The 12,561-nt window shown below is 37.0% G+C and overlaps 4 protein-coding genes across 7 annotated transcripts; 2 read left to right on the forward strand and 2 right to left on the reverse strand.

Moving 5' to 3' along the window:
- Positions 1-499: 499 nt before the first annotated feature.
- Positions 500-1,691, forward strand: maf-S (MAF bZIP transcription factor K). The gene is made up of 2 exons (XM_018032624.2): positions 500-790; positions 976-1,691. Exons 1-2 carry the CDS (start codon positions 764-766, stop codon positions 1,339-1,341), a joined length of 393 nt encoding a protein of 130 aa, XP_017888113.1. The 5' UTR covers positions 500-763; the 3' UTR covers positions 1,342-1,691.
- Positions 1,609-3,180, reverse strand: Mt2 (tRNA (cytosine(38)-C(5))-methyltransferase). The gene is made up of 3 exons (XM_018032623.2): positions 3,092-3,180; positions 2,786-2,973; positions 1,609-2,663 (listed from the first exon to the last, which is right to left on the reverse strand). Exons 2-3 carry the CDS (start codon positions 2,841-2,843, stop codon positions 1,642-1,644), a joined length of 1,080 nt encoding a protein of 359 aa, XP_017888112.1. The 5' UTR covers positions 2,844-2,973; positions 3,092-3,180; the 3' UTR covers positions 1,609-1,641.
- Positions 3,128-8,246, forward strand: ema (C-type lectin domain containing ema). Of its 2 annotated transcripts, none has more exons than XM_018032618.2 (14): positions 3,128-3,605; positions 3,675-3,803; positions 3,883-4,016; positions 4,088-4,236; positions 4,521-4,750; positions 4,827-5,019; positions 5,089-5,730; positions 5,799-5,919; positions 5,991-6,145; positions 6,225-6,386; positions 6,479-6,617; positions 6,695-6,998; positions 7,070-7,200; positions 7,289-7,740. In XM_018032618.2, the coding sequence occupies exons 1-14, from the start codon at positions 3,532-3,534 to the stop codon at positions 7,738-7,740; spliced, it is 3,015 nt and encodes a 1,004-aa protein (XP_017888107.1). In that variant the 5' UTR covers positions 3,128-3,531. The 2 variants fall into 2 exon arrangements, with proteins under 2 accessions (XP_017888107.1, XP_017888106.1); XM_018032617.2 differs by having other exon boundaries at positions 3,532-3,605; positions 4,088-4,245; positions 7,289-8,246.
- Positions 7,971-12,406, reverse strand: Hrs (Hepatocyte growth factor regulated tyrosine kinase substrate). Of its 3 annotated transcripts, XM_026817557.1 has the most exons (12): positions 12,200-12,405; positions 12,045-12,129; positions 11,769-11,844; positions 11,045-11,233; positions 10,698-10,972; positions 10,550-10,625; positions 10,295-10,474; positions 9,892-10,232; positions 9,519-9,832; positions 9,212-9,462; positions 8,421-9,074; positions 7,971-8,213 (listed from the first exon to the last, which is right to left on the reverse strand). In XM_026817557.1, exons 1-11 carry the CDS (start codon positions 12,234-12,236, stop codon positions 8,463-8,465), a joined length of 2,436 nt encoding a protein of 811 aa, XP_026673358.1. In that variant the 5' UTR covers positions 12,237-12,405; the 3' UTR covers positions 7,971-8,213; positions 8,421-8,462. The 3 variants fall into 3 exon arrangements, with proteins under 3 accessions (XP_026673358.1, XP_017888110.1, XP_017888108.1); XM_018032621.2 differs by having other exon boundaries at positions 7,971-9,038; positions 12,200-12,406; XM_018032619.2 differs by having other exon boundaries at positions 7,971-9,074.
- Between the last annotated feature and the right edge of the window lie 155 nt (positions 12,407-12,561).

Below are 12,561 nucleotides of genomic sequence, written 5' to 3' on the forward strand. Positions count from 1 at the left end.
TCTGGAACAAAATGAAAACAAGAAATTGATAAATATTATTGAAGTGCTGAACGAATGAAAAATTTGTTTCACGCAATATCAATCGAGAAATAGTTGAATTATTAATGAACGATTCGAATCTATTATGCGAGCAATTGCTACTGACATGAATACAATTCAGAAATAAACTCATAATTTAATGTTTCACGGTGTTTCTTACGCCATGTACCTAACTTGGGCGATTAAGCCAACAGTAGTAGAAGCCTCACTTGTCACCCACGTTATTAAATAAGTTAAATTATTAAACTAATTCAAAAACTAGCACAAGATACAATAATTGTTCGCACAGACTTTCGAAGAACCCCCTTGCTGGCTACAAGAGAGGCAGAGTAACCATCTGTTGAGTAACAACACAACTAAGAATCTCATTCATCGTCCACAAGCACCATCTACAACATTTGAAGAATTAAAAGGATATTTTATTATATATTGGAAATTCGTTATTAATTTCTATTGAAATTGAAATGAAAAGGAATTTTCTAAAATGTCAATATTATTAATTGGCCAGAAAATCGCTCGGGAAACAACTGGTCTATAGTATATGCTTGCAGGAAAATATCGACTCAAATGACGAACTGAATCATGCGCTGCCCTGAACTGAATCGCACTATTCAAGTAAGATGACTAAGCAGATTTTTCTTCAAAGCGAGAAAGCCAGAGGAAAATTGAGGTTTTGCTGGTTTTACGACGCCGAGACTTGAGAAATTCTGTTGGAAAACTGTAAATGGAAAGAAGGCGATCCATAAAAATGGTAAGTTCGTTAAATCGATTAGTGGAGCATACACTGAAGTCTTTTGTTTTATGTACATTATGATATGCATGCATTGTTTTACGTACATTTGAAAAGTTCGAGCATTCTTAGAAAGAAATCTCTTAATTAGTTAGAAGATTAACCATTCTCTAAACTATGAGACATTCGATGCTTTTGGTACTCAGGATCCACTATCACCTGGCCCTTGTTTGGATATCAGTGACGATGAATTGGTTACTATATCAGTCAGAGATTTAAACAGGCAATTGAAACTTCGTGGTTTATCCAGAGAAGAAATAATACGTATGAAGCAGAGGAGACGTACACTCAAGAATAGAGGATACGCTGCTAGCTGCCGTATAAAGAGAATCGAGCAGAAGGATGAACTGGAGTCTGAGAAAACTCAGGAGTACCGTGATATGGAAGCTATGCAGGAAGACAATAATCGCATGAGGGAAGAAATAGAATCCTGGCACTCGAAGTATCAGGCTTTGAAGAAATTTGCAGCAGAGAAAAAGATACACATTCCACCGGAACTAGAAACGATTTAACGCTGTACAATTCTGTGTTTCAACAGGAGTGAAATTATTAACAAGCATAACAAACTAGATCGCTTTCGTCCCGATATATCGATGAAAAGATAGACATAGAATAATTTTAATCTAAAGGAATGCAAAATGCGGGGAGCTCTTAATATCTGCATTCACTTACATTCCTTCATTCGATCTCTCATGACATTTATATTATTTTTTTCTGCGAAGAGTATATTCATTGTTAGGAATTTTTGACTGCACGTCGAAATAAAAGGTACACTTTCTAAAAATATATGTAAAATATATTTGTGTATAAGGTCATGTAATTCTTTCTTCGTTATGTAATAAAAATATCAATCTACTAACAACGTGCACGTTGATTGAATTTCCCAGTAGCCTGTATTTCTGTTTACGTATTATATGCCCTGGGAACATAAACTCTTCCGGGAAACACATTAATCTGCTGACTTCCATCGGCGTGAAGTATCTCAACTGTAATTTTTCCAGGACCTGTGAGACTTCGACCGACTGCTTATCATATTTACTTGCTTCCAAAAATGTTTCTTTAACCATTTCTTCAGAACACGGAGAGTATACAGAACCCGCTCCTTCCACATAGTGACCGTAGGCTTTCGTGAAACAACAAGAACCATCGCTTTCAGATGTTCTTATATCTAACAACCAAGCTCTCTTTTCTAATAACTTTTTAGGTATTAAATACTCTGTGTTACTTTCAACATTTTGTAGAATATTCTCTAATGTGTAACAACTCTTATTTGCATTACGTCTATGGGCACAGTCCTTCTCTGCCAACACGTTATGTTTACTTTTCGGCAAAGCCTTGAAGACAACGTCTGGCAAATTAAATGCACACTGATCGAAACAGAACTTCAGATCCTTACTTTTAGCTAATAGATAGTATCTGTATCTGGTATTCGGGATACCAAACTGGCATGGACTTAAAATTACTTCCCGGTAACTAAACCCACAATTACTAATACATTTCAATACTGCATTTCTCATCTCAGACTTCTCGAACCCTTTCACATTTTCAAGCAATATATACTTTAATGCTTTGATTTGTGGAATCAAGGAAAGAACATGAAGCAACGAAGAGGATCGATTATCTAATATATCTTTTTGAAGTCCTACTCTCGTATAAGGCTGACAAGGAGGACTCATTAACACAGTGTCTATATGCAAATCATTTATCTCTGATGCAGACAGTGACTGTATATTACGATTCATAAGGAATACATTTGGAAAATTGTGCTTGTACACACTGTTCGCATTAGTATTTATATCGATTGCAGCAACAACTTCGCCCTTAATACCGCTCTCTGGAAACAGAAAAATTTGTCTAAGGAATTTGCCCTTTTGTTTATTTAAAAATACGTAATTCATACGTAAGACTCAAGAATGAAGGTCAGGTTAACCAATGATTGGCAATAAAATATTTCACCTTGAAGAGCGTAATGCATTCCACCAATACCACTATATAATTCTAGCACTCTCATCATTAATGATCCATACAAGATTTCTCTCGCTATAAACGTCTAAACACGTAGGTATTTATCTTGTTCACTGTTCAACAATCAAATATTGCGGAACTGCGTTCACGCTTTCTCCATTTAGTCGCAGTTCTTGGCCCTTCACATTTACGTAATTCAACAACTTATTACAAAAAGTATTATCCTGACACGTATCACGTTTTTTGAACGTGTCTAAAAATGGTAAATAATAACAAGAAACGAGACTAAATGCTAACCTAACGTGTGGTTCCATAGTCCGCTGGGTAATGGAGGGTAGTAGACTTCGTTTTGTGTCGTGCAAAATTCTTCGTTCGTGATATAAACGGTATTTCGAAGTGTAATGCGAGAAGTAAAATATATTAGAAGATGTAATTAAATTCGTCAATAGAAGTACACTAATTAAAAGGATGAGAAGAGACGGGAATGAAAAAAAAAAATGAATACTGAGAAGATAAATGTAACCTGAAGAATGTACAAAATTCCTTCACAATTTCGACAATCGTTCTAGCGTTTTCTAAAAGTCTTCGTCGATTGATTAATAGAGACACTTTGCATAATTTTAATAACGTGAACAGACAGTATGTCCCTTTGACGAAAAGTGGAAAGAAAAGTGCGATAAGCCAAAGGATGAATCAAACGCAAGGCACCACCCAAATACGATTGTGCTACTAAAAAGATGTTTCGAAGCCGAAGCTGGTTTGGTGGAGGGCTTTGGAAACCCAAAAACCCTCACTCTTTAGAGCATCTCAAGTACGTGTATAACGATTTCGACTTTGCCCTATCCCTTCTATTTGTACATTTTATCATTCCCATCTACAGGTATTTATACCATATCCTATCAAAGAATCAAACTGTTTCTGAGAATAATAGAGGTCTACTGGTAGAGACTCTTCGTTCTATAGCTGAAATTTTAATATGGGGCGACCAAAATGATAGCAGTGTATTCGAGTAAGCCCAGCAAGAATTAAACTAATAAAAATTATCCAATTATTGCATATAATATAACTGTATATATTGTATTCACTAGTTTCTTCCTGGAGAAAAATATGCTTTCATTCTTTCTACGTATAATGAAACAAAAATGTGGAAGCTATGTATGTGTTCAATTACTGCAAACCTTGAACATATTATTTGAGAATATACGTAACGAAACATCTTTGTGTAAGTTGATTGAGAGACCGATCGAGATTTTGATTGATTGCATTCAACCTAATGAGAGTTCTTTCTTCTAGATTACTTACTTAGTAATAATCACGTGAACAGTATAATTGTGCACAAATTTGATTTTAGCGACGAGGAGGTGATGGCATACTATATTAGTTTCTTAAAGACATTAAGCTTGAAGTTGAATGCACATACCATTCATTTCTTTTATAACGAGGTAAACGAGGTACACGTGATAATCTTCTGTGTCTATTTGTTCACATTTGACATAATCTCATACTCATTAATTTTTTTAATAGTAGCTGTCTAACAATATATATATGTATGATTTCTTCTTGATTTTGATATCATTTAATTTAACCATGTCTATAGGCTTGTTTTTGTTTCTGCTTTTTACTGTGATCATTCGTCCTATTTAATTGTCATCGTCATTCATTAAATTCTGCACTAAGCACTCGAAAAAAAAGGGGTGTGTTTTAATTTGATTCTTTTTTTTATCAGCACACCAATGATTTTCCATTGTATACAGAGGCAATTAAATTTTTTAATCACTCTGAAGGAATGGTTCGTATAGCAGTGCGAACGTTGACTTTGAACGTGTATCGAGTAGAAGACGCCTCCATGTTAGCGTTTATACGAGATCGCACTGCTGCACCCTATTTCAGCAATCTTGTATGGTTTATTGGTAATCACATTATAGAGCTTGACACTTGCGTTAGAAATGATGCTGAGTAAGTCATTTTCAAACTACGATTTAAATAATTCTATTAAAAAGTTACGCATCTTTATAATGTACGTGTGTTTCAGTCATCAGAGTCAAAATAGATTATCAGATTTAGTCGCAGAGCATCTGGATCATTTACATTATTTAAATGACATTCTGTGTTTGAATATACCGGACTTAAACAAAGTTTTATCAGAACATTTGCTTCACAAATTGTTAGTTCCACTCTATGTTTATTCACTTATGAGACATAAAAATCTTCTGTGCCAAAATCAGGTATATATTTGAATTAATAATTGACAGGATCGTTTGATACGATGTCAATTTATATTTCTGGCTTCGCAGGAAGAGAGGAAGCATGTGAGCATCGTTGTAGCCTTGTTCTTACTCTCACAAGTATTTTTAATAATCTCTCATGGCCCCCTTGTACACACGTTGGCGGCAGTAACACTGCTCTCGGATTTGGAAACAATACACACTGGGGCGAGTAAACTGCTTGAGATGTACGGTGACATCTCGTCAGACAAGCCGATTGCCTTCTCACCACCGAAAGAGAGTTTAGAAAAATCTCTTGAAAATCTGAGCGAATCGCTGACAATGTCAGACGACTTTTGTGAAGAAGAAGGTAATTCGGCAGAACGAAAAAACAGCAATGAAATCGGGGGTGAAGAATTAGAAACTAATCCTAGCACATCGTTTGATACCGCTTTGACGGATATGTCTGAAATCATGAATACAGAACAACTAGACTTGAGCATTCCAGCTGAGGATTTAGAAGAAATGAAGCACCTAAACATTACTGACGAAGAAAAGGAACAAAGATTAGCGTTGGAAAGTCCCTTGACACCGCAAACGCAAAAAAATGTGAACGAATCGTTGTCCAATAAACCATTCCTAGAAACTATATTAAATTCTTTGTTTTGTACGGAAAACGATTATGCAGCGTTATTTGCGCTATGTTTACTGTACGCTTTAGTTAATAATCAGGTAGACTTTCTCAACTTAATGACGCCTAATCAAATTGCGCATTTGTTTCAATGAAATATTTTTTGCAGGGCATTGATCGCAAAACTTTGGACCCAATTTTATGCAATTCACGAAATGCGACGACAAGTTTATATAACGAAATTTTAATAGAAAGACTAATTCATATTATAACATTAAGTTGTCAAACAAGTGAGTTCCTTTCCAGAAATACCGCTGTTAATTTTTCATCACTCACGAATTTACGAAATATTTTTCGATAGATGCTAAAGTAAGACTGGTCACATTGGAATTGGCAATTAAATTGCTAATACAATTAGTAATGTCCGACGGACAAAACATGTTAAAAGATTCGCATTTGGCAGCGATTGAAGCAGCCAAAGAACAGAGCACATCGTTATTGAAAAACTTTTATAAGGTTTGTTATTAGGACTCGTCTGTTCGTAAGACTCGAGAATTATTTGTAAAAGAAAATAATACTCTTATCCAATTTGCAGAGCGAAGATATATTCCTAGATATGTTCGAGGATGAATATAGCGAGATTCAGAAACGACCTTTAAACGTAGAATGGTTAATGATGGATAGCAATATCTTGTTACCGCCAACGGGAACACCGATGACGGGAATTGAATTTACAAAGCGACTACCGTGTGGCGAAGTAAGTAAATCGAAGATGCATTTCTTTTTTTTTATCTTAGAACCTGAACCATTTAAATTTACTAACAGAGAATGAAATTAATGGTTGCACAGGTCGAAAGGGCACGACGTGCTATAAGAGTATTTTTTTTAATAAGAGACCTGTCCCTGACTCTTAGCGTGGAGCCGGAAACACAGTTGCCGTTAACAAATCCGGCGAACTGTATTCAAGTCGATAATGTCCTTGACCTAAGTAAAACTCATTTTATTCTGTCAACTGTTAAATCGACGTCCAGCAAAATATTAAATTAATTAATTCTTATTCTACAGATAATAGCGATTTAATCGCGTGCACGGTTGTGTGGAAAGACGGACAAAAGATCCGCCGTTTTCTAGTCATCGATCTATTTCAACTAATTCTTGTCGAGCCCGATACTAGTAAATTGGGCTGGGGAGTGGCAAAATTGGTAGGTTTTCTACAGGACATCGACGTAGCGGGTGATAAGGATGACTCCAGGTGCTTGCACTTAACAATTTACAAGCCTCTGAGTAGCAGCACCGGGAATCGTGTTCCGTTGCTATCAACGAAGTTCATTTTCGATGATCATATAAGATGTATGGCCGCTAAGCAAAGGTAAATTTACAGATTATAACAGATGTCAGTTATCGCATATTGAATTGAAAACCGAATTTTTTAAATTACAGGCTAACAAAAGGTAGAATAAAAGCACGACAGAAGAAAATGAATCAGATTGCGAGATTACTCGACATACCTACCAATATGCCTCATTCCTCAACGCCTCCAAATTATGCGTTACGTAGTTTTCGACACGAACGTAAGATAAATTGCTAAAGAATAAATTAAATTTATAAATTAACCTAATTGAACGATAAGATTATTTGAGTACAATGTTAACATTACAGGACTTGTTGGACGTGGGCAAAGGCAAAGAGAGCATCAATCGCGACCAATGTTTACGGTTAATAAAGTCCCTGGATTCGCAGCACAGATGCGTAGGGAAAGTGCAACAAGACCTGCTCCGAGTCTATCGGCGACGATTACGAAACGTGGCGATAACATCACAAATGAAAAGGGTCATGAAAACGGTTTACGCTCTCGGGATAATTCGCCGAAAATGCCGAGACCACGGAGCGAAGAAATTCCACTGGAAGATATGCGTCTTCGAAAGGCGTCTTTGACTTCCAATGGTTTAAGTATACCACATATTTGTCCAGAGGAGAAGGATGGTCAAGTGTCTGCTTGTTCAACTAATGGTGAATCATCGACTGTGATCAGAAAACATTCGGAAGAAACATCTTTTACCAGTCCGCAAGAAGTAAAGCCACGTAGGAAAGGTCAGGTGGAAACAGTATGATCGGGGAAATAAATTTGTACGAAAGAAGAACAAAGTCAAATGGAATTCTTTTTAGGAATTATGGAAAAACGAGAAAGATTGAAATTGTAAATGCAATATTCAGTTAGGGAGATAAATATATGATTGATGTGATAAAGAGATTTTACTCTAAGTACTTTTTAAACAATGACTTTGAAAATTAGGTCCTGTCATTTTCTTTTTCTTTTAATAGGGAAGACAACACTTTGAAATCAATCTTGTAAAAAAGAACATGTTATATATCCAGTTAAAGGTATAGGTAAACTTCGTTTCCTTTTGTTTCTTTACACTATGTAACATAAATATTTTGTACATACATCGAGCCTAGACGCGTATACACCTAAACTGTATGTTTTTACTATTCAAAAATAATAAACGACCTTTCACCAGATACATGTTCCATAACTATGCAACAAAGTCTTGTATTTAATTTATGTATATATTGTTGGAAATTTCTGTAACACGAAAAATAAATACCAACAATGAGATAACTGTTTCTTTCTATTATATCCCAAAAACATTATTGTTTTAAGTAAATGTAGCACAGTTCGAATTAATATTACTGAACTGTGTACAATAGTTTAAAAAGTATATCATTCGTTAAAACATATAAAATTTCATCACGAAATCAAAAGAACCTAAATGCCAATTTAAATGATTACCTTAAATTCACTTCTTAGTCTGAGTTAGCACGCGTAATTCTTTCAATCGAAGGAAATCAGTTCAGCTGTTTCAGGTTTAGTCTCTTCTTTCGATTGCTGCTGCGACTCGTTCGGTGCAGCCGGTGTAGTGGTCTGCGATTGATATTGCATCTGTTGAGCTTGAGATACCGGAACCTGTGCCATGCCTGGTATCGTCGCAATACCAGGCGGTCCTTGAGGGCCTGGTATTGTCGGATTCGATGGTAACATTGATACAGTCGTGGTTCCCGGAGGCACTTGAATGGTGGCAGACCCCTGGGATGAAATCGGAGTATTCGAAATGTGAGGTTGCATGGACGCTGGCCCTTGAACTACCGGAATCGTCGATTGTTGTTGCGGACCCATTGGCATGACCACTTGCCCCGGAGGTCCGTGAGCTCCAGGAGGTGCCATTTGTGCAGACGCAGGGCCCATATGACCCTGAAGCATACCCATTTGATTCAGTGGTCCCGGTTGTGTAATTTGCGGGCCACCCTGTTGCGGTGGCATATGTGCCGGTGTCGGCTGCGATTGCGTCATATGACTCGGAGAGGGACCTTGTTGCGATGGCGGTGGTCCCATTTGATGTCCACCTGTCTGCTGAAGATGCGGTACAGGAGTTTGAATTTGAGACATCTTCAAAAGAAATGTAAATTAAATCAATTAGTTACAAGGGATTCATGAAAATTAGAGAATCACACGTTCGGTATATTCCCTTGTTAGAGAGCTATAAAGAACTTGAACGCATGGGAGAAACTTTCGACTATACTAACCATTGTCTTCATTTGTCCTGGAACAGAAGGATCAGTCGGTTGTTGCTCTTGATTAGGCATTGGTCCTATGACATGAGGTGGCATGTTATATGGTTGCATAGGATATTGCTTCATCGTTGGTTGCCCGTACATGTATCCTTGATTTGTGGGCGACATAGGATTGTAGGTAGTTCCTGGTGTTTGATACTGAACGTGACGAACCGGCGAACCCTGAGACTGTCCCATAAATCCAGACACAGCTTGATAGCCACCTAAAAGATACCTCGTTAAGTTAAAGAGAATCACGTTTAGTCTTATTTAAACCTACCCATTATATACTGTTGCTTCTGTTGTTCTTGTCTCATTTGCATTTCTCTCTCCTGTTCCTGAATCTTTTGGAGAGCAAGCTGACGTTGGTACTGCAGATACTCCTGTTTCTTCTTTCGCATAATCGCTAACTTCTGTGCCATCAACATTTGCCTCTGTCTTTCCGCTTCCTCCGCCTGTCTCCTTAATTTCTCCTTATGTTCATCTCGCAACGCGTCCAGCGCAGCTCTAGCATCCTTGATCTGAGTCAATTTATCTTGAAGCCCCTCGTAATAGACTCTACTATCATCCTGTTCTTGAATGTATTTCAGTAATCTGAAAATGGTGGACTTGTAGAAAATTTTGATAATTGACAAATATCTTCTAAAACAAACCTTGAATGCATGGCAGTAATGTTCAAGAACAAAGTTTGCACAGAACTATCGTTGGCAATCGATCTGCCCCTCGACGAATTGCTCTTCATTCTATTAACGAAAATTTCTACTTGGGAACGCAAAGCAGCGACAAATTCTTCCATCTGAGTATCAACTTCTCCGTTCTGCTGTTTCGCGATGATAACTTTCTGTGGCATCGGACTGCCAATGTTAGGAGCAGAAGGGCTTGTAACATCCACTCTAGAGCCATGCTGCTGCTCTTCTAGCGCACTTTGTCTCAATTCCCAACGTTTGCGATTTAAATACTTTGCTAGCTCGGGATCAACCTCGTTTTCTTCTTGCTGAAAAACATAAATATTATCGATTGTTCTTCTTACGGAATAATAAGTATTTAGAAACTAACAGGTGATGGCGGCGGCGAAGATGCTCTTATGGGTCTCGAGCTAGGCGCGGTTATTTTTCCAGTTCGAGTACTACGTTTCTTTTCTTTCTCTTGGTGCTCTGCTTCGCTTTGGCTTAGAGCTATAGCAAGATTAAGTTCTTCTTCCTCTTGCAATTCTGCTGCCGTTTTTCGTGGTGGTACCTAAATAAGGCGAACGTAGTTTGGGTTCGGTTCTATTTGTTTTACTATTCATATCTCTATTCTCAAATTACGTACTTGTTGTTGCTGAGATAAAGGACTCTTAAGATATTCAGCAGGTAAATCTGCTTCTTTAATTTGGGGCGCGGATGGCCTATAAGAACGAATAAGAAAATGCTAGAGGTACAATATAAAAAAGTAATGTGAAAATAGATAATTGGCTCACTTGTTAACTTGTTCATAACACGCTTCACAGACTCTGACTTCCTTTTCAATTCCAAACTTGGGCAGAGTGGACACTTTGCTTGAACACTGAGCACAAAATACTTGACCACATGCCCTGCAATGGTGTTTCCTTTGCATAATCCCAAACTCTGTTCGGCACCGATGGCAGACATCGCCATCAGCCCATGCTGGAGCAATATTAGCGACAAACATAGCATCACTTTCTTTCAGAGCAGGAAAGAAGTATCCTTCAGTTTTCAAAATATTAAGCGTATCCTAATGTATGTAGGATCATCATTAACACAAGTTCAAGTGAAATACAAAACATGTATTATTTAGAAAACTTACTTGCACTGCTCTGTATTTAGGAATATTTCTAAATGCGTGTGCCCAAGCTTGTATCAACTCCAGTACTCTGAGTCTAACGTCTTCGTGCGATGTAGACTTTACTAATTCTTTGAGCTGTTCCATATATTGTTTAGTACCAACTTCATCGTGTATCAATGTACCGCAATTTTTAACACACGATTCCAAAACCTACATAGAAAGCAGTGAAAAAGAAAATAGGAATCAGAATGGGACAAGAGGAAAGTTGCTAAAACAATGTCTTAATGGTTATAAACATGATGTGGAAGGGAAGGAGAATATCTGAGAAAGAACAGGTTGAGTCAGCCAAGCTTGGAGAGGAATATTAATTTATGGCAGAATATTAAAAAAATGTTAAATAAAAGAGGCAGGGAGATATAATATAAGGCTAAAAGGTATTTCTTACGAAAGATATAACGAAAAGATCCTACAGGAAGACCAGAAAGAAGAGAAAAAGAATATAGAGAACTCAATAATATGAAACCAAAGATAAGAAATAGAGAAATAAAAAAGGATAGATATTAAGTAGACTGTTTAAGTAAACAAATATAAATAATTTATAGTCTGATATATGGTATGAATATTGTGGCTGGATATGTGCAGGTGTTAGGGTGGATATTAAGTTTTATAGTCAGCAGATAAAATTATAATAAAGCTATCTAGATATTACTAGATAGATTCATTTGACAATAAAACATTTACTTACCAATAAAGCATATAAAACTACGTGCGGATTTGAATTCGACAGTTTCTTCTTGATGGCTGCAAGTGCTGTTTTAGGTCTGTTAACATGCACATAATGCAATTTTTCCATTAATCTAATACATTTCTAATGCTAAATCAAGGGTAGCTCGTAAGATAGAGTAGTGATTGTTATGAGAAACATGTGAATAATTGATCTGTATCGGGATCATTGATATTGCGTGTCAATATGTTAAACTCACGTAGGATAGGTTAGGTTAAACAATGATATCGGACTTACTGTACATCTCCCTGGCGAATTGCATCGCAAATCTGTATTACTGAATTCCAGTCCGGTTCGAGTTTCAAATTAGTCGTGGCCTTGTCTGTAAAAATGAATTTCAAATCCGACAGTCGGACATTTTGTTCGCTCGGTACGAAGGAGAGATAACCTACCCAATAATTTGTCAAAATTTTGCGAACTGCGAAACATTTTGCTCTATGAGCGATGATCTTTTTGTTTACGATTTTCCTCGAACGATTGGACGCGTTCAATTATTTTCATACGGCTGACAATTAACTTAATTCAACAACCACCACCCTCGCGATAATGCTACACCATGCTACACTGGCTACACTTACACTATCGTTCGCTATTACTTATTACGCTGCTACTGCGCGCTCGCTGCTAGCGTGTATGAGTCACACGGGTCACATGGTCACGTACACACACACACACACACTACACAGAATACAATCGATTTAAAGATGTATAGACTATATATTTAAACAATGCTAGCATGTTGAATTTGTTATTA

The sequence above is a fragment of the Ceratina calcarata genome, unplaced genomic scaffold (genome assembly GCF_001652005.2).
Source record: "Ceratina calcarata isolate Rehan_Ccalc_2016 unplaced genomic scaffold, ASM165200v1 scaffold586.2, whole genome shotgun sequence".
Classification (NCBI taxonomy): Eukaryota; Metazoa; Arthropoda; class Insecta; order Hymenoptera; family Apidae; genus Ceratina; species Ceratina calcarata.

What these genes read in the sequence shown, in the direction of transcription:
- maf-S (XM_018032624.2), top strand. Translation starts at nt 764, where the DNA reads ATGGAAAGAAGGCGATCCATAAAAATG. An exon ending in GAAGGCGATCCATAAAAATG is followed by an intron (nt 791 to 975) that starts GTAAGTTCGTTA and finishes TTTGGTACTCAG; the next exon opens with GATCCACTATCACCTGGCCC.
- Mt2 (XM_018032623.2), bottom strand. Translation starts at nt 2,843, where the DNA reads ATGATGAGAGTGCTAGAATTATATAGTGGTATTGGTGGAATGCATTAC. An exon ending in AATGCATTACGCTCTTCAAG is followed by an intron (nt 2,664 to 2,785) that starts GTGAAATATTTT and finishes TTCTGTTTCCAG; the next exon opens with AGAGCGGTATTAAGGGCGAA.
- ema (XM_018032617.2), top strand. Translation starts at nt 3,532, where the DNA reads ATGTTTCGAAGCCGAAGCTGGTTTGGTGGAGGGCTTTGGAAACCCAAA. An exon ending in CGATAATGTCCTTGACCTAA is followed by an intron (nt 6,618 to 6,694) that starts GTAAAACTCATT and finishes CTTATTCTACAG; the next exon opens with ATAATAGCGATTTAATCGCG. An exon ending in TGTATGGCCGCTAAGCAAAG is followed by an intron (nt 6,999 to 7,069) that starts GTAAATTTACAG and finishes TTTAAATTACAG; the next exon opens with GCTAACAAAAGGTAGAATAA.
- Hrs (XM_026817557.1), bottom strand. Translation starts at nt 12,236, where the DNA reads ATGTTTCGCAGTTCGCAAAATTTTGACAAATTATTGG. An exon ending in TAGTTTTATATGCTTTATTG is followed by an intron (nt 11,234 to 11,768) that starts GTAAGTAAATGT and finishes CTTTCTATGTAG; the next exon opens with GTTTTGGAATCGTGTGTTAA. An exon ending in ATTACTGCCATGCATTCAAG is followed by an intron (nt 9,833 to 9,891) that starts GTTTGTTTTAGA and finishes CACCATTTTCAG; the next exon opens with ATTACTGAAATACATTCAAG.